The following is a 25,592-nucleotide window of genomic DNA, read 5'->3' as shown; positions in this document are numbered from 1 at the left end:
TCGTAATTTTCGATATCGGAACAGTGGGCGTGGTTATAGTTCGATTTCGTTCATTTTAAATAGCGATCTGAGATAAGTGCCCAGGAACCTACATACCAAATTTCGTCAAGATACCTCAAAATTTACTCAAGTTATCGTGTTTACGGACGGACGGACGGACATGGCTAAATAAATTTCTTTTTTCGCCCAGATCATTTGGATATATAGAAGTCTATATCTATCTCGATTAGTTTATGCCGTTACGGATTACCGTTGTGCGAACAAAGTTAATATACTCTGTGAGGTCTGTTCAGCTGAGTATAAAAATATATATATTGTGGCGAATATTGGCAGTTCTATACATGCTGCTACTAAATAAATGCACCACAATAATAAAGCAACCAGCCACACTTACGTATGTACATGAACACCACATAGCAAGCATCCACACGTACATATAACCAGCAGTTCGAAGAAAGAGAAACAATCACACATCACGTTATTATCAGCTAAGAGCAGGAGCTGTTACTCACACATACACACGCATTTAGTTAAATAACCAAGTATGAGATGCAACTGTTCCAGAAGGCATGTTCGTAAAAAGTCTAGAACTTAGGGGAATATGCGAAAGAGGCAACAGAGTATAAAGTATAAAAGCAGCGCAAGCTGAGGAATAATCAGTCAGTTTGATTTTAACAAGCTTTTAGCAAAGTACGGGAGTATTGTAGTTGTGAAATACTACTACTACCGTAGATTGTAAATAATGGAGGTATTGTTATACTGAATATTTGAGTTATTTATTCGAAAGTTCAGCGATTCGAACGATAGCAGAAGGTGCAAAGTAATCAGAATTTCCCAAAATCGTTACAATAATCAAAAGCATACAATAAGAGGAGGTAATTGTAACAGTTGCAGCGCACTATAAGCGTGCCTTTAAACATGATTATAATATTTTGTTGAAAATGTCTAGACGGTCTGAGTGGAACAGTGAACTGAATTTCGCCGTGCAAGAATGGGCTAGAAATCGTCTCTCGTCTTATAAGTTTTACTATAAATAAGATAAAAAGCATCTCTCTACGGCTCTCTAACGTAGGCAACTGTGAAAGTTTCAACCGGCTGCTGTAGGGCGGAAGATTTCGTAACGTATCCCATGTTAAGTGTCTCAAAGCAAAAAGCAAAAATTGTTTCCGGGCCTCACCAATGATGTAAAGAGAGTTTAAGTAAGGTAAGGATCGTTAAATTCCTTAGACCATCGTTTGACAAACGATAGGGTAGCTTTATGCAATCGCCGAGTTCCCTTGTGATGATTTACTCAAATTGTTATGGAACAACATTCAGTTTGGCAATTCCCCTATAATTTGAGACACAGGATCTGCTACCACTTTTATAGAGCGGAATTATAAATGACTCCTTGCACTGCTTTGGGAAACTTCCCTTGCTTAAGGGACGCGTTGAACAGAGTAGCCAGAGGTTGATAAAGGTAATGAGCACATGTTTTAAGCACCATTGATGGAATTTGATCAGGGTCGGCAGAATAGGAAACCTTTAGCTTATCTAGATGCCATAAAACATCCTCAGCGCAAATACTAGGTACTGACGCTGTATTCAGTGGATACAATCTAAATGGATAATCCGAAGACACCGAATCAAATCTATTAGAGTAGTTGGATTGGAAGAAATCGGCAATCGTGTTAGCAATTTCAGAATTGTTGTTAGAAATAAGATTGTTAAACTTCATTGTAGAAGGAAATCTTTCAGTATTTCTTTTGGAGTTAACGAAACTGTAAAAATACTTAGGACTGCACAAAAATTGATTTTTAACCCTATCAATTACACAATTTATAGCAACTACTGTTTAACGAGTTGTACTTATGGCGAAAAACAGCATAAGTAGCATGGGTTGTTTGTATCGCCGGATAGTTTGTATCGCTTGAACGCGTATGTCCTTTGATTTTTGAGACGTTTGAGCTCTTTAGTGCATTTATGAAATAAGGCGTAGAGTACATTGTTAAAGTGAAATGTACTCTCATCAATATCAGCAGTAGAATCGGGCCAGGTAATTTTTGACAATTCACTGAGTAGCTCAGACCACTTAGCTTTCCTGAACAGAAACCGGTGAGAAGTCTCCCCGTGATCTTATAACTTAGACGAGGAAGCTATACGACTCCAAAGGAGGGTTCGTGACCGGCACCACGGTTTTACTAAAGTTTCGAAGAGAAAAACGCGCAGATGAATTAAGGATCAGTAAAATTTCTCAATTCTCTCTCTTAATTTCTGTCTCCGTAAATCGTAAAATAAATAGAAATAATACTGTTAAAAAATTTTCTACTCTTCCCGAAATTTATATTGTTCTAATAGTGCTTTTCGTTTATAGAAATCCACAAAATTTCAAAAATGACATAATATGCTGACCCTTTTTTGAGAACTTTTTTTTATTCTCTCAGCATATATTGTTCGGTTCGTGTTTTGTTTTGTTGATTTTCCGACAGGGTTAATGTACAGTGGAACGATTTTCCGCCATCCCTTGTCAAATTTGGTTTGGAGACAAAATCGGTTTCGGCGTTGCGTCATCAGTGTAATTCTTCATTATGATCTGTTGTTATTGTTTGTCTTGTAATCATAGTTCGAAAGTGCATGAGCAGATATTGTCAAATTGAACGTCTGTGTATGTATGCATGTATGTATGTATGATTGTGTTATGAGTTCATTCAGAAACGGGGGTGGCTTTCACTGATCAATTTGTGTGGTTAGCTGAGGCATCAACAAATAAACACAAAACAATAATTCAACCAAATCAATAAACATACAAAAAAGGTTAAAAACTAAAATTTCCGACTTCTACCTGCCTCAGCTAACCATGCTGAGAGGAGATAATTCTAACAGTAGAGCTATACCGTGATGGTACAATCTATTATAAGAGAGTACAATTACTGGCGCATTCTGATGCTATTAATATTATTGTCCTTATAAAATGTACTCTGGATTGAGGACAAGGCGAAGTACCCGCTTTCATCCAAGAAAGAATCAGCGCATTCGCACCTTGGTAGCCACGTCACTTTTGATGGATAAAAATTCGAGACTGTGAAGTATTTCGTCTATTTGGGAACCAGCATTAATAGCAAAAACAATGCTAGCTTAGGAATTAATCGTAGCATAACTCTTGCCAATAGCTGCCACTTTTTGGACCAATGGTCGGCAAACAGCGATACAATTGTACGCACTCAATTGCACACTTATTCTCTTATCATTCATTCGTTAGCGAGACAGCAACGAAATAACCCGGCGCACGGCTGTAGCACAAAAGTAAAGAATCCCAACTAGAAACGTAACGAAGTGATGGGGAAACGTCTAGGTATGAGCTTTTATATTTTATGTTATAGGTAAAAACCTTTCAAATTGATGTGGGTTTTTTAATTATCCTGACAAAAGTTGTATCAATTTTATTCTGTACTCAAAAAACAAATAAAATAATTAAAAACAATTTTTAAGTTAAACGGTTTTATTGAAAGCAATACTTACATGAAGTAATAATAATACTAAAAGCTAGAAAATAATTAGGTAGGTCCCAGGTACTAGTCATCACACTCCTCATAAATCTAGGGCGTTGATCAGACAATTAAATAAAAGCGTTGTGCGCGTTCTCATTCTATTTAGTTCATTTAGATACCCATTATTACAAGGACTCTTTCCTGACAATTTGTTACAATCTAAGACCTCAATACATAATCCTTCCAAAGACTTTACTCGACTCAGCGCCACGTATGCTTGTAGCTCCTCGAACTCCAAAATATTTTGATATCACTTCTACCGGACTGTATGTAATATACGTTCCAAATATGAACCAAATCGGACCACAAATACGATATTGCATTGTCATCGGGTTCTGAACTATATTCCAAGCCTCAAGCTTGTAGCTTATCGGGAAGTTACATAAATTTCAATTACAAAATTCGTGATGTCCGGCCTGTCAAGTCAAGCTAAATGAAACCGTTTAAAAATGAAGAAACTTAAACTTCTGCTCTGCAAAAAATTGGCGGAATAGTCAAAAAATTAACGTTAATGTACATTTATGGTTTTTTTTTCAGTCACATATTCCAAATAAATTTTTTACATCTCTGGTTGCGGCACCTTGTTGCGCTATTTGCCTTGTTAGGCCGCGCTGACAAACCATGTATATTTACATGCAAAAATATCGGTTGCTCTTCGAAGCGAGTACAAATTAATGAATAATGAGACTTGGGAATATTTTAAACTATTTGTGATTCAAAAATGAAGTTTTCCAAAAATTATGATATATTTAATAGTTCTTAATAAATACACCATCTGCGTGTTGCAATTTATCTTTAATTTCCTGCTGGGAAGATCATGTTCTCGTTCTCAATAATACATTTCATTTTAATTTTTCCCGACCACTGCTATGAACTAGAGGTTTACGCCGATCACTTTCTTACTTTAAAAAGCTCAATTTTTCTATTTAAAAAAATAATATTTAGAAAAGGTTTTGTTTGTATGTATTTAAGGCAATCAACGTTTTGGCCATTTCGGAAAGATCCGGGGTTTTTTCCTAAAAGTCTCGCGGTTCGTTCAAGAAACTTCAGGAATAACTCCTTGCGGAGGGATTGTCCTTCATTCACTTACTCCAGGGAGGCTTCGTACCTAACCCCGGTCTAAGGGACTGGTACGTATGCGGAAAAAAGTTTAAGTACTTAAAATGGTGACACTTTTGTTGTACAAAGCGTAGTTTCACCGAAGGAGATCTTCTGGGTTAACTTCTATTACTCTTTGTCGACACGATTTCTTTAAATCATTTGTGGCTCCTTGCTGGCCACGCACAAAAGCGACTTAAAAAAAAAAAAAAAATAAATGTAAGTCGCGATAAACTCCGAACAGATTTTAGCCCAAGCACCTTTTCCAATTTGCGTCGTGCTCCTTTTTAATTTTTCCTACAAATTGGCGGGACGGGACCTACTCGTTTTATGCCGACTCCGAACAGCATCTGCAAGGCAGATGAGTTTTCACTGAGAGCTTTTCATGGCAGAAATACACTCGGAGTGCCTGCAAACACTGCCGAGGGGCGTCCTCGCTTAGAAAAATATATTATATTTATAATTTACGGCATCCTCCGGCATTTTTACATTTATTTCATAATTTAACAACGTTACATCAGGACGGACAAGCCGACAGCTGTTGTCTCCCTTACGAAAGGCATACCTCTAAGCCCCGTACTCGCTTGAGGGTATGCAGAAATTATCTAAAATGCATCAGTTCCTGTTCACACAATAACATGGATATGATACCTGACAGTCGTCAATCATCATTACAACAGTATCGTTGGATTACTTATTAAAAAATGAATAAAACAGAAAAAATGTCAAAAGGGTAGAAAAAAGATAGTAGTTTGTTTGTCTTTTCGGATTTAGTGGCTGTCCCCGGCCTTGTCTGTATTTCTGTTAACCTTTATTTTGTTCTAAATTGAAATATGACAGAAGAATTTAAGAAAAACTTTGATTAGTACGGGCACTGCCCCTGAAAATTCTTACAAATGTATGTATGTATGTACATTGGGTGGGCCTTATAGATCAAGCTACCAAGGAGGAATATAACACATATATTTTGGTCTTGATTAGAAACGATCACAGGAATCAAAGTTAAAACTTTTCTTTGGGACCAAAATTGATATTTGATATTGCCAATGATAGTATTGTAACGAATTTAGGGAAGAAGAGGCTTATTCCAAACCTTCTGCTAACGTTCGAATCGCTAAACTGTTGAATAAATAACTCCACTATTCAATAATTCAAAATGGTCTTTATTATACTACTTTGAGAGTACTTCACAATAACACTCATACTTCACAACCAATAGCGTGCTTAAATCAAAACTGATTACTGATTACTCAGCTTGCGCTGCTTTTATACTCTCGGTTTCCTCATTCGCATATTTCCACTAAAGTCTAGACGTTTCGACTTCTAGAATCTCTTGCTTGGTTACCAGCGATATACATGTGTATTTGTAGCTTATGCGTTTCTCATAGTCATATGCGTGTGTATGTGTGAGCACACTTCGGCCGATGACTACATGCGCTTGTGAGTGTCTCTCCGTCGCCTTGTATGTATGTGGGTAAATGATGATTGATTTGATGTACACAAGAGTGGCAGCTTCCTTTATTGGTGTTGCGCCTTTATTTAATAGCCTTAGGGATGTGAGTATCACTAAGTGATGTTAATATTCGTCACAGTATTATTAATACAGGGTATCAGAAAACTAAAAATAAAATTTAAATTTTGGAGACCCCATAGAGAAGTGTTAACTTTGAGTGCGTGTAAGCCGTCTCCAATCGGTGCCATAGTTTATATAAGACTGGAGACTGGTAAGACTGGAAAAGTCTTTTATTAGATTAATAAGAACCGCCGTAACGTGCACAAGACAAATTCAAAATACACAAACTCTTCTGGCAACCCGATTCAAAAGTTGGTTGCAGAAAATTTTTCAAAGTAATGTTCATATTTATTCGGGACGTTGTGTCAGGAATTTATCTTGTGATTGATTATGTATTATGGTGTAATGGGTGGTTGATATCGAAAATATGCAATCGTACGATATCACCGGGTTCAAGGGGTCGATTCGTTCTTTTATTTAATTTCCACGAAAATACTGCAGTATTGGAATCTTACATTTGCGCACAATTAGGTTAGAATCACATTTGTTTACAATTTGAGAACTATGTTTTTCTCAACTTGAGCAACAGCATTTTTCAACATATAAAAAATATCCATTTTGTTGAGAACGCTAGGATTCTAAAGATGAGCCAATATTGAGAAAACGGGCTTCAGGTTTGAGAAGTGTGCTAATTATCAACTTGAGCGCTAATATGAATCAATCCCCAATGTTTATTGGGCAAGAGTTATTCTTTGTTTCATTTGCAAGCTGACCTTGCTTTCACTGTCAATGTTGGTTTTTATATCGGTCAACAGTGACGTGGCTACCAAGGCGCGAATATGCCGATTCTTTCTTGGATGGAATCATTTACCGAAAGACCGACTTTTATCTTTACCCAGTCTAGAGAAGGTAGAACTTACGGCACTTTTGTTTGGGCTCATGGTATCATCAACAGCTAATGTGGTTATTATATTCAAGTTAATTCATTACATGCTTTGCTTTCAAAAAAAGTATATAAAGTAAAACAATTTTGGGGTACATCATGGTACACTGGTAAAAATTCGAGCCTAAATTGTAAACCATTTAAGTAATTTTTTAATTTTGTTTGTATTAAATTGAGCACCTTACAACTTGCAGTCTCGTTTTCTTAATTTTATCAGATATAAATTTTAAATTTAACCGAACAATGAGTCCAAAATCTCAAAAATATTTTGAAACAAGCCCAAACAGTGTAATTTTTATGCTGAAAAGAATTGGTGATCATTAAATTTCACTTTGAAAGCTATTAAAAGTCCGATTATCATTTACAAAAATTGTTATACACATGTTTATCCGGGAGCGTGTCATTATTCTGTATTACAAAATTCGGGGTGACAAAATTCTGTAAATTGCAAAAAAAATCTGCTTGAACAAAATTCTGCTTTTTAAAATTCTGCTTTCTAAAATTCTGCATGTTTAATTCTGGAAGTCAAAATTCCGGAATCATGGCATGGCGTAGCCGGTGTTGGATCGGCTAAGGGTTATTATTTTAAAGTGCGGCGGAAGGCCCCCTACGCAGAAGGGTATACTACGCAGAAGAACATCACCGTGGCGGTAGCCAGGGTTATACACCCGGACTTGGCATGGCGTAGCCCAGGGTTATTTTTTTTAAGCGCGGCCGAAGGCCGCCTATGCAGAAAGGTGTTCTACGCAGAATTACTGTGCATGGTGCACTTTTTCAAAATAATTACATGACCTCTTTAACATTGTTAAAATTGTTAATATTTTAATACAGAATTTTGTAATACAGAATTTTGAAAGCAGAATTTTAGAAAGCAGAATTTTAAAAAGCAGAATTTTCTTTTTAGAAGTTTATACATACAGAATTTCGACACCAACCCGTTTATCTGTGATCCTAACAAGTCGGTTCAAAACATCCTGGCGGACCACACAATGCTTTCTTTTCTTTTAATGCAAATGTAGACTTCTTTGTAGAGCAAAATAGTTTCAGATGTAGGATCAAATTTTTAACAGTGTAGTATTTAAAGACGCTTCTTTGTGCATTTTATTAAACTCCATTGCAAAATTTACCACATATAACAGCGCTTTGATGTGGTCCTGCGATCAATCCCTTAATTGGATCATTTCTAATGTAAAAATAACTCTGGTTGTTCTCAGCCAAATATGATTTGCCCAGAGTAAATATTGCTCCCGAATTTGGTATATCCATTTGAAGTTTGATTTGTTATCTTTATACGCGTACTTGTTGTTGTAGTTGGAAAGCTCAATAATAAAATTTTAATTCAATTGCTCACTTATTTTCTTTAACACCTTTTGAAAATTGTCATTTCCGTCACTGTGCTATTTTTTCTCAAAACTTTTTCCGGTTATATATCGGAGACGGAAATAAACTTTTAACTTGTAACTCCTGCGAGCAAAACAACAACGCAGAAAATGTCGCTAGAACAAACGACCTCAAACAAAAATCGATTGTTTTGGATTTGTTCCTATTTTATACGCTGGACAATACCGTCAACCGCGCAAACAGAGAACACTGCGTACAAAAATTTCTAGCATATTTATAGGAGTAAAAGCATGCCGTGTAATAACATTCCAGAGAATGCACTATCTGCTCCTATTATAGTAATTTCACTGTTGTTCTCAATATTATTTCCTACTCCTTTATTAATGACCATTGTTAATTTCCCATTGGATATTTTATATTTTGCTCGCGTGCTAGAGGCATTTAGATTTCGCTCAGTTACCGATGTTTTGCCTTGCTAAGTCAGCGCTCGAACGAATTTCGCTGTGGTCAGCCGGACGGTTAATAGTAGACTGGACATTCCTTTTTTTAAACCAATGAACTAAAGGACTTAAGCTAAAGGTAATAACGTTATTTTCGCTGTTGCTTCTATTGACGGTGGTGGTATTTTCTGGGTTGATTTATACTCAGACTTTATAATTACTGTATATACCGTTATGTGGGATGGAGTAAGTGGTGTTATTTTGTGCTTTCGTGTCTTTAAATTTGGGCCATTCAATTCACTTTTAATAGTAGAAGTCTTAAGAAGGGTTCAATATAACTGCTTTGTACTCGTTTATGTACTACGAAGTAAATTTATGCTTTCATTATTTGCCCCTCTATTTTCGGGTCATAACGACCACTTATTTGTACGCACTTTGGCTCCCAAGCCGAATAGCTGCACATATTGTTTTGAGTTAGTTTTTCACTTCCCAACGACAGGTAGTTAAGTGGTTATTCGTTGTGGTCAGTACTGTTATTATTGTTGAGCGTGGAATTGTGGTCTGTAGTTCACCGCTGCAACGTCATCCTGCCTAGGTATGGTAAGAGCTGATTTTATTCATACATACAAACGTTTGTCTATACTTACATATATGTATGTAAGTTCACACGTGTTAATTTTACCTGTCATGTTATGTACATACAGTCCTGGTCTAATAAATGCTGAACTATTATAGTAAGGCGGCCGGCGTGGTGCTAGCGTGCTCCGCCCACCACACCTAAGATCCCGGGTGCACGCTCCGGGCAAAGCAACATCAAAATTTTAGAAACAAGATTTTTCAATTAGAAGAAAATTTGTCTAATCGGGGTCGCCCCTCGGCAGTGTTTGGCAAGCACTTCGAGTGTATTTCTGCCATGAAAAGCTTCTCAATGATAACTCATCTGACTTGCATATGCCGGTCGGAGTCGGCATAAAACGAGTAGGCCCCGTCGCGCCAATTTGTAAAAAAAACTTAAAAGCCAGTGTCTCTAAATCAGATTGTAGTAGGGACCTATCGCCGACCGATTTGTAAGAAATACAAATTTTTACGTCATCAGCATTCATCAAAATTTTTGAAAACTTTATTGAAGTAGAGATATCGTTAGTGTGAAATATAACAATCTAATTACCAAATTACCAAAAACATCGAACCGACAACGATGTATCGTTTATAAAAATTGATATTTTCGAGATCGATCATTGAAGAACAGGATTTGAATTGAAGCCGATTGTGTTTTTTGTACTATTTATCTGTCCAATACTGTATCTATGAATGTTAAGACTAACTGAACTTCATATTTATTTTCTAGTTCTTACCAAATTGCAAGTTTTTTAACTCCTCTCTTTTCTATATCATTATTGTACTTTTTAGCTACCCTAAAGCTTCTTTTTTGTGAAGCAGAGATATTTGTAGCTGATTTCTAGGTTAGATACTTGTTTTATTGTAGTGGTACATATAAAGAAAATACTGAGCGCGATTTACCTCGGAGGCGATTAAGGCCGGACTTTTCCAATTTGCGTCGTGCTCTTCATTTTTCCTACAAATGGGCGGGACGAAACCTATATATTTTATGCCGACTCCGAACGGCATCTGCGAGACAGATAAGTTTTCACTGAGGAGCTTTTCATGGCAGAAATACAGTCGGAGCGTTTGCCAAACCACTGCCTGGGGGCGATCCCGATTCTCTTGTATGCTAATTGAAAAAATCTTTTTTTTTCTAAATTTTGATGTTATTTCGCCCGGGAGTTGAACCCAAGACCCTCAGTGGAGCACGCTACCACCACACCATACATATATATTCCAAGAATATGATTACTCCGGTTCGTAGGGTACCATGCTATTAATACCTACTTTGAAATCTACTATATGAAATCAAATATTCTCTTTTGGTGAATCTTATCTTAAGAAGGCAAAAACTAACACATTTTCGTATCCGATCTGATTTAAGTGGAACTACACCTTCACCTAAGGCTCCAGCTATTAGGAGTGATACGACTGTCAGATCTAGAAGCAGCAAATGGCTTAAGTGCTAGAAAGCTTCTAGTATTTGCCAAGAGGTCCTGGTTTTTGATAGGGTTTTTTTTAGTGTGGTCATTAAAATAAACTTCTGGTAACACTACGGACTCATCCAGTCTATGTGAGATCCTCATGGACCGGCCAGTTCAACCTCACCTAACACCTTTTTCGACTGTGTTTGAGAAAAGACCAAATGCATTTGATAAAATGGGATTGAATTTGAGAAAACGTCAAAAGTATTTAATAAATGGACAAATTAATTTAAGAATAAGCATTTAATCAATGTTCTTGATTTGTTCTCAAATACATTTGTAATTTTCGTTTCTCTTTTATCAAATTCAATTGTAATTTTCTCAAATAAATGTTATCCTTTTCTCAAAATTATTTGCACTTTTCTATAATACATTTACCCACCAGTACATAATTTGAAAACCTTGTACCGTACTTGTGGAAAATTTATTTCATATTGTAACGAATTTTGTGCAATTCCGCTTATTTGCAACCTTCGAATCACTAAACTGTTGAATAAATAACTCCACTATTCAATAATGCAAAATGGCCTTTATTAAAGTACTTCACAATAACACTTCTACTGCTCGACAGATAGCGTGCTTAAATCAAACTGATTCTGATTGCTTAGATTGCGCTCTTTTATACTCTTCGATTTCCTCGTTCCATACTTCTAGGCGTTTCTAGAATTTACTTAGTTACCAGCTATAAAATTATAACTACAGATGCACGTGTATAGCTTCTCATATGCGCGTGTATATGTGAGTGATACTTGCACAAATAATTGCCTACTTTTGGGAGTATCTCAGATCAGATATATGCATTTGTTTGTGCGTCTCTCTCCGCTGTGTACGTACATATGTGTAGATATAATGATTGATTCGTTTATGTAGATACAAGTGACTGCCTGCTTTATTGTTGTTGTGGCTTCATTTACTTAGCATCAGACTAGTGATGTGAGTATCACTTAGTGTCACTAATATTCGTCAGAATATTCTTTCATGTTTCAATATTTTTCTTATATAAATCTTCATTCAGAGGTGTATGTTTATTCTAAACTGTGATCGCAACTTTAAAAAGTTGTTCTAAAATGTTTTAAATTAATTTAATTTAAGTATAACAAGCAAGTATAAGCAAGTTTTGAGTTGCTTAAAGTTCACCTTACATTTTGTTGGTGAACAAGTTCGACTAAGATACATATCAGAGATCTGCTTTGAGTACTAATAAAATTAGTGCACTTAGTCATGATCCAAAAAATTGTGTCTAAATGTGTACTTAGTCAAGTACAGACAAATACTAGGGGGACTCATGTAACCGTATAAATGCCTTATAAAGTGTGTAAACGTATAAATTTATCTAGTGCGTAAACGAGCTGTCAAATTTTGTATGAAAAATCATTTACACAATTTGTATAAATTTACGCGCACATTTCATTGTGTAAACGCGGTAAACTCAAAGGAATGCAACCTTGCAGACATTACAGCAGGCATTTTCATCAGAAATCTCCAACATCAGCAAGTAAAGGCGTTTTAGTTTTGATTTTTCACTTAATCTTGGCATTTTTTAATTTGTATAACAATCAAAAAAATTTTGTTTGGCAATAATACAGCTGATAAACAATCAAGTTTATCAAGAGTATTACTAGGTGCGTTCATATAACCGCGTGTGTAAATTGATATAATTTTACACCTTATAAGTTTATATGCTTTCATGAGTCCCCCTACTATGAGTGATTGCACATAAAATAGAAAGTACATACGAGTGCCCCGTAACACATATGTCTCATACATATATGACATTGTTGAGTATAAACCAGACATCAGCAAAAAATGGCACAATTGTGCAGACTCAATTCGTACGTATTCTTATTCTCTTTAGTTTAGTTGTCGCTGAGCATTTAACGCAGTAACATCGATTGTGTTCGTCGCTCGCTATGTTGACGAATGTTATTAGCAAGCAACAAGTAAAGATCGTTTGTTAGTTTTTTCGATGCGCACAAGCGAAAAATATTTAATGTTGACCAACCCTTTTGCGCAAATACAATGAATTAATTGTTAAACCTTTTTCATGCCATTGGGCGTATTCAAAATATAATAACAAACTACCTTGTCTTGTTGCTTGCTAATAAGCGAATGAACTACGGAAGCCGCATCTGCATTTTGATTTTGCCGATGCCTGGTATAAACAGATGTCATTATCGCTTTAACTCAGTAGCACTTTGATTTCGTGTGTAATACACTGTATACTTCGTTTATCATCGGTTTTACTTTGGCGCTTTATTCAGTTTAGTTTCGTGTACATCGTTGTGTTGCTAGCGTCAGAAGACTGATATGACTATTCATTTTATTGCACTGTAGTCTTACTTATTCCAATTAGTGTTTTCGTATAACACATTTGACTTTCTTGCTCAATAGGTCAATTGAGTGCTGAATTGCTTCGTGGCTTATGAGCGGTTATTCATTTTACGAAGCATGACTATGTAAATGTGTGTTAGTGGATATAAGTGCTTGATATTCTTTGTTTGCATATGCACTAATACTCATTTTTTGGGCTAGTCCACTAATAATCTTAAATGATGAATAATTGCAGATCACTGATACATATGTATAATGGGCTACATACTTGTATTATCGGGTTTATATTTTATGTTTTTCAAAGTGTTTTCGAACTTTGGTTGGGAGGAGGGGAAAAGCTATTTTGCGAATGTAGACAACCCGATTTTTGATCATTACAACGTCTGCTGGGTATGCTAGTTTTCCAGAAGAATATGTCTGTGTCATAGAGTTGATAAATTTATATAATATTTATATTTTTTTTAATTAGGACTGTTGTTTTATTAATAAACTCCTGAAGTATACAGTTCCAGTACATTTGTAAATGAGTAAAGCAGGCGTGCTGGCCCGATCAAAATTGAAAATATAGTCAATCCGAACAAAAAAGGTAAATAAATATATATCATCTTGTTTTTTTTCATATATGTAATACTATATTCCTACTACAGGCTGGGTACATTCAGATACATCAGACTGCCGATATATTGCTTTTTAAATGTTCTTATATTCAGTAATCGAATGTACCTAAATTTAAATTTTTTTGTCACACTCATGACGCAATAAAACCAAACAGGTGAAACCATTAATACAACTACAAAAATTTCATTGCCCTCATAATCCGGTCATGAATTTTAAAGTAGTAGGGAGGGAAAATTTATGGTACTATTTTGATTCTTACTACGTTAGTATTGTAATGTACGGAAAAAAACCAAATTTAATATATCTCCACATTGGAAACGGGAAAAGAAAAGAGAGGAAATGGAAAGAAAAATTAAAGGAAGTTGGAGAAAAGTCGGCAAATTAAAGAGAACAAGGGAAAGATGGAGAGTGAGAGTAAAAGGAAGAACAAGGGGAAATGGTTTGAGACAAAGTAGTAAAAAGAGGTTAACAGGAAGATTATGAATAAGGATAAGATTAGGAGTAATGGTGAGGATTAGACTTGGATAAGAGCAATAGCGGGAAGAGTAAGAGAAAGAATGAATGAGCCGATTAAGGTCAACTAGAAGATGGAGAGGGGACAGGATATAAGACAGGAATGGTGCTACACAGAGGTAAGGCAAGTGTCTTTTGGGTTTGGTCATACGACGGAGAGTCTTTCATGCTTGTCTAAATCTTTCCAAGGTTAGCCAGAACAGTTTAAAATAAAGTTCTGATAAACCAAAGTTTGATTTGCTATCAAGTAAATCTATAAGTTCTGATTTGTTGAAAACCTCTGCCGCTATATATTTTTGTATACCATCGATCCCGAGTCCTTCCAGACACTCATCCGCAATTTCGTGGTATTGTTCCAGATCGGTAATCATCTCATTGACGTCAGCGCTATGCTTCTAGACTGCTTAGTTGTGAACAATGTGATACTCTGAAGATCTAGCCATTCAGTTCCGTTGATATTATGTTGAGATCTAACTTCATTACCAACGGAGCTATGGTAGTGCAAACTACGAAAATTTAAAAAAATATGTATCTTGTCCTGGTTTCTGGGATCTTTTGACAAAATATCATAGCTTTATGAAGGCAGCAATTCATAATTTTTGTGTTGAAATGAAAACGCATAAATAAATAGGCCAGATTTTTTCTTATAAAGCATTGTGGTACTGTTAAACTTCACCTTACCCTATCCTACCCTTTTCAAATATTTTCAAGATATCATAACGAGTATTGCCTAAATATATTTAGACAGTATACCATAGCAACTCATAGTTTTAAATATTAATGACGACATTTGTCTGTAGAAAACGCGACTAACGAAAACGAAGTTTGGACAGGAACTGCAACAGCATGACCCAACAAAATCATTTCATTTCAAGGTCATTCGCACGTGAAATTCTATAGTCACATTTACATTTCCTTTACTTTTAGGAGTCATTAAGGTCATAGGAGTCAATAATTCATTTCGCCATTAAACCGGACGAATTCTGCAAAGTATTTTTACTTCAAATAAAGGCAGAGGAACCAAAAATAAAAAAAAGGTACAAAGCAAACCATACATTAATACCGAATTAACTATAAAGGTTAGCCTTAGTACACTTATACATATTCTTTTTCATTATTACATATTACTGTATATGTTTGTACATAAGACGCCTTACCCAAAACTTTTAACTTTTCCACGGGAGTTATAAAACCCGAAATCTTTTAGAATTCCTGTCAAAATTTAAAAAAAAAGTTATTAAGATTCACGTAATAACTTTTTGCTGAGTACTTTTTCACCGAGATGTTGTAGAATCGCTATGGCTTGGCCTTTTCCATGGCTTCCTTAACCTCTGTGTTAGTGATTTAGTGGTTGATGAGCGACGTGGCCTGATTTTGTTTTGCCGTTTTGCATCGTCGGATTTGCAGGGAACTTTACGTTGACCACAACCTACCACCATGGGCAGAGAAGTGTCAGTTCCAAAAAAGCTCCTACTACTAACCTTGTTTGTGTTCTGTGATTTGGGGATACCTTGGGTCTTCTTGTCTCAAAAGATCATGTTATGAGCTGGAAATTGACTCTAGATTTGTGTTATTCTACCAGCAGGAATAAAGCGATCCGACGCCGAATCGAACTTTTTAAGTTAATGCAAGTGCGACGTTCCGATGTAATGAAATCGGCTGATCGTGCTAGTGAAAGGAATGTGGGTAGGCGCAAGATTGAGTACTGGCTGCCAGTGAACACTGCAGATGAGCCTTGCGCTGACGGGAGTCATTTTTCAAGATTGGCTTCGATTAACTGAAAATATATATAGCATATATATTGGCATTGGCTAAGGCCAAGAAGGAGGGTAAGAAGAATGCGGGGTTGGAGAAAGTTGTCCAGGAGATGGTGGTTCCCCGGTTGACGGAAAATGATGATGACTGGTTTTCTATTGAGAGTGATGGTCAGGTCAAACTGTCAGTTTCGGTGCCGGTTCGGGCTGGAAATTGTGGGATAAGGGGAGATGTCGAGGCTACGGGAGGAGTTGTGGTGAAAGTATCACCTGAAGGAGGTTAAAGTATCGTGAAAGCAGTTCGGGAATTTGGTAATTTGCTGAGGCACATCCTCCCTCTTGAAGGCACAGCACTGCTACATCAAGTTGTTTTCATGTAGTTTTCGTTCTGGATTTGCTTTTATAAGCAAACTTTTGGCTGCTTTATGTGTGCGTGTTTTGACCACCGGGTTAGCAAATGCAGATATGAGGGCAATGTGCCGAAAGTGTTTTGGCACTCAGGGTCGAACCTCGTGGGGTTCAGGCGGAATACCTCCTCCATGAACTCATCAGGTAAGACTTGCGCGTAAGAGCCCCGAACGTTCTTCCTGTTCTCACACTTTAAGGTCACAAAACACCCTTAACCCATTAGCGCATTAAGGTTCCTGTAGCATGGCAATGCCACACCCTTCCTCAGCCATATGTGCCCCCAATTTAGACATTACTGCAGCCGTGTTAACTTTTATATTGACAGCCCAGCAGCAATTAAGGCCATAACCTCGCATAGCACAGCATCTAAAAGTGTGTTAGAGTGTAAGCAATCCCTGGAAATAATCGGGACGGGGAAAAGCATACATCTATATTGGGTCCCAGGGCTTATGCGAATAGATGGGAATGTAAAAGCGGATGAACTAGCTATAAAGGCGCATCCCTTTGAAGCTTGCTCCCTAGACGTCCCAATTAGATTGGGCGTGATTGAGAGAAGGCGAGAGGTGCACATGATCGACCAAGCGGGAAAGGAGTGTCCAAGTGCGGGGCTGTAAAGTGTCGAAGATTATGTGTAGGTCTTACAACCTTAGACTGACAAAGTTGCTTCTATAATTACAAAAGAGAGGACTGTGTCTCACGACGAGTATTTTGACTGGATACTGCCTGCTGGCGTCACATGCCTCTAAATTAGGTTGGGTCAGTGATAGCAGATGTAGGAAATGCGGGTTGGAGGAGGAAATGATCGAGCACGTTTTGCGCTTGTGCCTTGCGCTTGCCAGGCTTAGACTCCAGCTATTATGAGTGATACAGCTGTCAGATCTAGAAACACCAAGTGGTATAGATCATAGAAAGCTTCTAGCATTTGTCAAGAGGACGGAGTTATTTTATAACATAGGTCCTGGTTTTTGATAGGGGTTTTCAGTTTGGTCGTTAAATAAACTTCTGGTAACACTGCGGGCTCATTCAGTCTATGTGCGGTCCTCATGGCCCGGCCAGTTCAATCTAACCTAACCTATATCACACGGAAATTAAAAAACTTAGTGAAGCCAAACCGTTTTCCTAACGCAAAAATATGTGGGCATCACAACCAAAACAAACGGTTGTAATTTCATTGATAACTACTTCACGCACAAGGGAAGTGACATTTGACACTTTAATTGCTACAATAAAATCAATATGATAGTTTATTACCAGTAAATATGCATTGGATTTTTCTTACCTGTGTTTATTACAAAAAAAGAAAATTACTCGGTTCTATGGATCACCGAGGCTCTTGGCGTCCCTACAGTGAATCTCGCAGGCCTTTTGCATTAAGAGACGGTACTAGTTATAATTCTGTCCCCTGACAGTGCTGTAAACTAACACTTTTAACATTATAGTGCCATACGAAATAGCGATTGCCTTGCTATGAACGCATTCTTAACTGGTTCAGTCGTTGGTGGTTCTAAAATACTCGCAGCTTTTGACTAATTTTAATTTATTTACCCCAGACGTCAGGGCTGTAGGTACTAAACACTGTTCTGCATACGATTAGCATCATTCCGGAGGTAGTCATTTTACCTATAAATAAAAAAATAAATGTAAGGCGCGATAACCTCCGAAGAGATCTAAGGCCGAGCTTCTCTTCCAATTTGCGTCGTGCTCCTCTTGATTTTCCCTACAAATTGGCCGGACGGGACCTACGTGTTTTTATGCCGACTCCGAACGGCATCTGCAAGGCAGATGAGATTTTCACTGAGAGCTTTTCATGGCAGAAATACACCCGGAGCGCTTGCCAAACACTGCCGAGGGGCGACCCCGCTTAGACAAATTTTCTTCTAATTGAAAAACCTTATTTCTAAAATTTTGATGTTGCTTTGCCCGGGGTGTGAACCGAGGGCATACGTTGTGGTAAGCGTAGCACACTACCATCACACCACGGTGGCCGCCGTCATTTTACCTGCATTGCGAAAATGTTAGTTTGCGATACTGTATCCCAGATTTGTATGCAGGAGTCTGTTCAAGAAGAGGTACGGCTACAAGTCGCCAAGTAATTTCGTGTTTGTAAACTAGCGCCTCGCCGTCATCAGCATCAAACCCAGTTTTACTACTTTTTGCGTCGCTGTTCACCAAACTAGGGCGCCATAGTAAAGGATGGCGTACGCAATGGTCGAAAATACGCAAATAGAGGCCATGAGCGATAAGGCCCACGTGCATCCTAGCATGCTGCTCAAAAGTGCGTTGGTGCCGTTACTTGCTCCATTGAGTAAAACGAAATACGTGTTGTTAGGCACTTATTTGGTGTTAATGGCGCTACTGGCGATATTACATTGAGTTGAAGTGTCAAGAAGATGACGGTAGCGTTGGCAAAAACACATGTATCTGAAACCAGATATCGCTCGTCATTGAGTTAAGATGAGATCGAACTAGACTGGTATTACTGGGGCTTTATTGCGCCACGGTATCACGATGTAGTGTACTAGCGCCAGTGAATCTTCTCTCGGTATCAACTCATTATCTTAAAACCACGCAGAGTTATACGGCCTTAAAGCCCTCATAAGCCCACATAAGAAGTTTTTCATATACATAGATGCGTTTAACGAAATATTATGCATGATGAGTAGATATACTACTCACTGGAAGAAGCTACAGGCCTGCCAAAATATCGCCCTCAGAACCGCCACGGGTTGTCTTCTTATGTCCCCAGAACACCATCTACATAATGAGGTGAGAATACTCCCCATTAGGGAGAGACATGAAATGCTAACCAAACAGTTTCTGTTGAATACCCAGAAACCTGGGCATCCCAACAGACATCTGAGTCATTTCCGTAAGCATTATGAGGAAATACGGCACATGAGAACACAGCCGTATGAAGCTAAAAAATACAAGCAGGTCCTCAGTGAACTCCACAAACAGGCGCCGGACCTCTATGCCAGGAATTGCCCGGTGAATCCTGTACTCAAAGAACAATATCCAAAACTAGCAGAGGAGGAACGCACTCTCCCTAGGGAAACGCGAGTCACTCTAGCTCAAGTTCAATCTGGATACTTTAACAGGTTCAACTCTTATCTAGTTACCAAGTTTCCTTGGACTCCCGTTAGAGGACATTGATGACAATTTGTTGTTGTTGTTGTAGCGATAAGGACACTCCCCGAAGGCTTTGTGGAGTGTTATCGATGTTGATGGTCCTTTGCCGGATGCAGATCCGGTACGTTTCGGTACCAAGCGCGACCATCTCGAGAACGATTTGCGATCGGTCGCACCTATTGGATGTGGCGAAGCACTGCGACAAAAACAACAACATGAGTAGATAGCACGTATTTTAATGGAGTATGGCAGATCAAGGGACATTGGCATGACATGAAAAAGTAGCCAACTTTTGTTGCAAGCAAAGCATAAGAAGAAGATTTCGACGTTTGCTTTTGCTAAGGGTGCTTTCACACTTTGCACGTGAAATTATATTTACCACTTGTTGGTACTGTTCTAACATTTTTCACAGTAAACAACTGCAATTTAACGAATGAATATGAGGCAAAATTTATTAGCAAGTAGTTTTCTTGTATAGTGAGAATGTTTACAACAGTCCTTCGCAAAATTTTGTATGTGAATGAGCAAGACGAAACAAACGTCTACTGCCAAGTCTGAAGTTCCCTTATATTTACAAACGCAACATCTTGCCGTGTTTGTGGCGATATTAATGGCATGCATAAGATTACCTTGAACGCATCCATATGAAAAACTTCATTGTGACTCGGCCATTACAAAGTTTAGCCCTTCTAAACATTAACACGTACTTCTAGTTCACCATGATGTAAAGAAATCGTCCCCCATCGCAGTTTACCGAAAAGCTATTCATAACAAAAAGCAGAACAAGCTGCTTTTATCACGGCTTTCAAAACAATTTACTGTTCGCTGCTTTACGTGAGTGATAGGATACGTTAACCTTTACATTGAGTTGGGTGACCTATATAAATATTTAACGGTTCTTGTCTTTGTAATAACAGTATTACTATTCGCGATGTGCCCAAATTTTTACTACATAAATATTTAATACAAAGCAAACAAATATTTTATGCTTTGACTAATAAGGTAAACAAGAAACTTTTTTAATTAGAAGAATTTCAATTGATTGATCAACCAAACTATCTTAGACTTATCACTTTTCGGTTCGCCGGTTGAATGCAAATTGAGTGGTCCTCTCACATCTCCGCAGACTAACTACTTGTGCTTGCCTTTTAGTATTGTGCTGCTTGCCTAGGTGTTACGATGGCCATGTAATGCTATTCTTCGAGTTGGGGTAAACCCCAGGCCTGATTTGGTTGACTATTCAATATTATAGCTAGTAACTTAAATTGAAACAGACAATGGGGTATTTTTGTTCATAAAATTCTTCATAAACTTTTATCGATTCAACAATGACCCCGAACCATGACCCTTTTCCGCCAACAACAATCCATCATGCCAAACTCTACGCTCCACGCCCTTAACTGTTTAAAAAATAAAGCTTTTCCTCTTACGCAACAATCTATAATGAAACAAATAGTTGCGACTGTCAAATCCTGTTAATTTTTTTAATGTAAAACATCTATAGGCGCACAAGTGCTCTTTATAAACGATGCCGACGACGTAAAACTTTTTAAGTCATACGCGTCGGTTGAAGAACGTTCTGTACTCAAGTCGGATTTAAATTGTTTAGTTACTTGATGTAATGCGAATTATATGCCGCTCAACATGGAAACATGTAAATTTATGTGTTTTTCACGTGGGAACGTACACAATTAATGGCCAAACTCTGGAAAGCGTTGATGTTTTTGTCGACTTGGGATGAATTGAAAACTTATATCGTTTTCTTTTCTCAAATCTATTGTTGCATAAGTAAACGGTAAAGCCTTCACAGAGTTATTCTTACCGCAAACAGTTTTCAACATTTATAGTGCATGCAAAGAACATAAACGGCTACCCCGTGTATAAGCTGATTTTCACAAACGCGCTGTCCATGATAATAAAAATTCATTAGCAATTATTTCCTTCATTTCAATTTGCTTCGCCAAAAATTTGTGAAGTTACGAAAATAAATTGTCAAGATCAGCTGGTTTAGCAGAGTTGCACTGCCACACCGCCATTTTATGCACAAAAGAACGAAATACCCCGTAAAGGCGTTACCTGCTTTTTAGAATAGAACAAAATATATTTACAACCCATGCGCGGCGTACAAAAACCGTAACACTTTTTCCAGAAAAGAAAACGCTATTAGTTTCAACTCTCATATTAATGCCACTGTCAATAAAGCGAGAGGAGTTTTAGCATTTTGAAATATTTAAACTAACAGAAAGAAGAGTCCAGTTTGAGCATCTGACAATTATTTAATTTATTGCTGAAATTCTTTCTCTTTTTATACATAATTTCTTAACCTACACATACATAATTATGCTTACACTAACAAACTAAAAATATGTACATTTCTAATACTGGTATGCAAAGTCAGTATGTTACTTTATTGACCTGTTTATGGAAACAATGTAAATATTTTAGTGGTTCACACTGACAAATTAACACTGACGATTAGACATTCTGATCGGCACGTGCATTGATCAGTGTGACTAATTGAGCAAGACTATGAAAGTGTGAAATGATATGGGTTTTGTATTCGGCATTCAATTGATGCTGACTTCCGCTGTGTCGGGTCAATATAATTTATGTGGATCAATATTGTAATATGACTGCACTATGACTGTGTGTGGTAGGTTCATAAAAAATGCATTGGCATAGAAGTTCATAATGCATAATGCCACAAATATATTGCATAGGAGGGCATAATGCATAATGCTACAATTTGTGAAAAGATGATCAAAAGAGTTAAGCGATCGATAATTTGGAATCCGCGTTATCAAGTTCATGCGGATAGGTTATAATCAACTCAAAAACAGTTTTTACTTTTCGTCTTTAGAAATCTTCATTGGGACTCTGCGTATAATCTTCCTCCTTACACTAAGCGGTTAAAACTAATAGATCTTCCTACCCTTGCAAGTCGTAGAAAAATGCTAGGTGTAATATGTATCGCTAAACTATTAATGGATCGATTTCAAGCCCATTCCTTCTGTAATCGATTTTTATATTTCACTAAAGTGTAAGCCAAAAGCAAACAAATTAAGTTCTGCCTAGGATAATTTTATTTTATGTACGGGCCACTTTTTCGCTCTTATTTGGAATCCAAATCTATAAATAAAGTTCTGGTTGTAAAGACGGAGATTCGGGCTATTAGCGAGCTTTGGGCAATTTTGGTCGTAGATCATTTGTTTACCTATATTTTATTAAAATAGTTTGTTGAAAATAAACGATTGTGAGCACACAAAGAAATCTATTTTTACTATGGCACTATTGTGAATACTTGTACAGCATTACCGGCGGTTGCTACCATACGCCAGATGGCAGCGCAAGCTGTAACTTTTAATTGATTGATAGAACAGCTGATTTCTGTTGATATTTGATAAGATATCTTTATATTGATTGCGCAAGATGCGCACGGATCCGGCTCGTATTACAATATAGCCATAACACAGTAGGACTATAGATATATATGTATAATAGGGCGGGTCGATTTATCGGTCGATAAATCGCTCATTGCTCTGTGAAAATTGTATTCTAGGGATCAAAATAAGAAACTTTGCCGAAGGAACCATACCTCTAAAACGAATTCTGATGTCCCCCAATTTGGGTCGAACTTTTGAGTAGGGGCAAATTTTGAAAAATCCCACTTTGACCCATTTAGAGTGCTCCAATCGAGTCCAAATGTATGACCGACCCCACTGACTTTGGAGGCCCGACCCACTGATGCCAGTGGCACACCCCCTGGGAGTTCACCATACAAACATTTCAAAAAATCGCCGGTTTTGCACTTTACATGAAAAAATCAGCGAAATGCCTATGTTTTTTCTTTTTGGCGTTTATTTTTCTCTTAAGAAATTTATTTAGTCAGAACATATGTAAATGAAAAAAATTTATTTAAGTGAGTTATAGAAAAGAAACTAAAAAAATTATTGTATGTTTGTTTATTGGTGTGTTCAGTTTATACTTATATTTAAGAATTCATGAGCTTTCTCTTAGAAAAAACATAATAATTGAAATTCAATTATTATAAGCCGGTGTTAAGCTCATGAATTCTTAAATATAAAAAAATTATTGTTTGAAGTGTTTTTTACTTTCAAGTCTGGGCAATTTCGCACGGCTCTCTAATGTCGTCGCCATAACAGCCTCTACATTTTCCGGTATAGTCCGTTTGGAAACGCTAGCTAGCAATTGAACATGTCGTTCCGTTCCTTGTATGTGTGATAGAGTTTTTAGATCATTAAACGGTGGATCATCTTGATTTAAATATTCTTTCAATGTATCGTACGGAATGCTTCGTGTGAATGGTGGTTCAAATACGATATTTATGTATATCATTCAAATTGATCATTTCCGTATAACTTGTGCAATTAGATTTTATATCTGGTTTTTTATAAACTCTAAGTTCCATTGGATCGTCAACATCGGTTCGATAGCGTAGAATTTTCTTGATGGCACAGTCGCGCTTTTCTTTGCTATCATCAAACAACATTGATAACAAGATATTTTCCGAATGCGCATAATATGAATTATCTTTAATTACTTGATTGACAATTTTGCGTAAACGAGGTTCTAGAAATCGTGACCAACCAATGAACTTGAAAAATAATGCACTGCCGTACACGACAGAGCTGTAATACTTGATATTGAAGTACATTGGCACATAACATTTAATTATAAATTCAACCAGAATTCTTAAATTTGCATCTGGATTTTCCGTTGTCACATATAATCGCAATAATCTAGCAGCCTTGGTGAGCCACCGAGAATGTACAATTTTCCCTGGTTTGATGTTAGCCAGATCCACCGGAACCACGCCGCTAGAAATTGCATGGGCCATGTCGTATAAGTACTTCGAATCGGTGGAAAATTCAATTTTTTCTGGAGCAGGGGGCATATTTTGCAACTCAATTTTCTGGAAGCCGTCCACCACCTGAAAATATATGATGATAAAATAATTAAAAATGGTTGACAATTATAATAAATGAGTGAAAGCAATAACTTACCGGGAGAGTTTCAAAAGTTTTGATTTGACGGCTTAGTTTTCTGGTTGCCGATCTTGGTCCAGTGCTGATTGATTTATCCAAAGCTTCAAACAATTGCCGAAACTGAAGTTCGTTGAAGTGTAGAAGGCAAACGAACCAATGCAATGGTCTTTTTAACAGCAATTGGAATCGTCTTATAATTCCACCGTGTGGGCCAGTGTTTGTTGGCTCACCGTCAGTGCATATTCCAATTAATGCATCCAGTGATATATTTTTATCGTTGAAAAAACCATTTAATTTGGTTGTTTTGTATTCAGCGGTTTCATGTTCCAGTCTTACGTAACCAATCAATTCAGAATTGGGTTCTCTCAAAATAACAAGATGAGGTTCTTTTACCATCCTAGCATAATACTTCTCATCAATTTTATCTATCGTTAAAGTATCATCTTTTCTGCCATCGAATGAAAACGCTAACAAACAGCATTTCTCTTTTTCTCTGCGAACTTTCGATTTATCCATGATGAGAGTTTTCCCATGCTTATCTTTAATTTTAAAATCTTGCAAAAGAGCGGTTCCCAATGCTGATGCTACTCTGTCAGGCACACCAAATCTGTCACATACCAAGGCAAAGTTAAAACAATCGTATCTCTCTGTGTATTGTGAACTTGTGCTTCTATCCATATCTTCTTGAACCGGTGGCGGTGCGTATGTTGAATAATCGGGATCTTGTTATGTTGGCATTGATGACATAGACGTTGCTCCTTGCTCTTCAGTTTCTATCATAAATGCATCCATTGTTAGTCTTCTCTGATTATGTTGATCGTGCATGAACTCTTTGAGGCGTTCGGGAACCCACCCGCATGCACATGGAGCTGCCTTCAAATCGC

General features: G+C 37.2%; 2 protein-coding genes across 10 annotated transcripts in view; one reads left to right on the top strand and one right to left on the bottom strand.

The window, feature by feature from the left end:
* The window catches only part of LOC137253169 (X-linked retinitis pigmentosa GTPase regulator), a 44,290-nt gene extending 35,943 nt beyond the window's left edge, over positions 1 to 8,347 (bottom strand). The window contains exon 1 of the mRNA XM_067789659.1: positions 8,209 to 8,347. Coding sequence (XP_067645760.1) covers positions 8,209 to 8,347 — 139 coding nt within the window. The remainder of the gene's footprint in view (positions 1 to 8,208) is intronic.
* barc (RRM1_TatSF1_like and RRM2_TatSF1_like domain-containing protein barc) overlaps positions 1 to 25,592 on the top strand; it is a 121,713-nt gene that overhangs the window by 48,748 nt on the left and 47,373 nt on the right. For 3 of the 9 annotated variants that reach the window (XM_067789661.1, XM_067789665.1, XM_067789664.1), the window contains exon 2: positions 15,339 to 15,448. The exons of 4 other annotated variants lie outside the window; for them this stretch is intronic. The gene's annotated coding sequence lies outside the window, so the exon portion shown is untranslated. Of the gene's footprint in view, positions 1 to 13,772; positions 13,867 to 15,338; positions 15,449 to 25,592 lie in introns of those variants that run through there. 2 more of the 9 variants (XM_067789669.1, XM_067789660.1) reach the window with 2 other exon arrangements.

This window comes from Eurosta solidaginis, chromosome 5 (assembly GCF_040869045.1).
Source record: "Eurosta solidaginis isolate ZX-2024a chromosome 5, ASM4086904v1, whole genome shotgun sequence".
Classification (NCBI taxonomy): Eukaryota; Metazoa; Arthropoda; class Insecta; order Diptera; family Tephritidae; genus Eurosta; species Eurosta solidaginis.
This window is presented reverse-complemented; position numbering and strand designations above follow the sequence as displayed.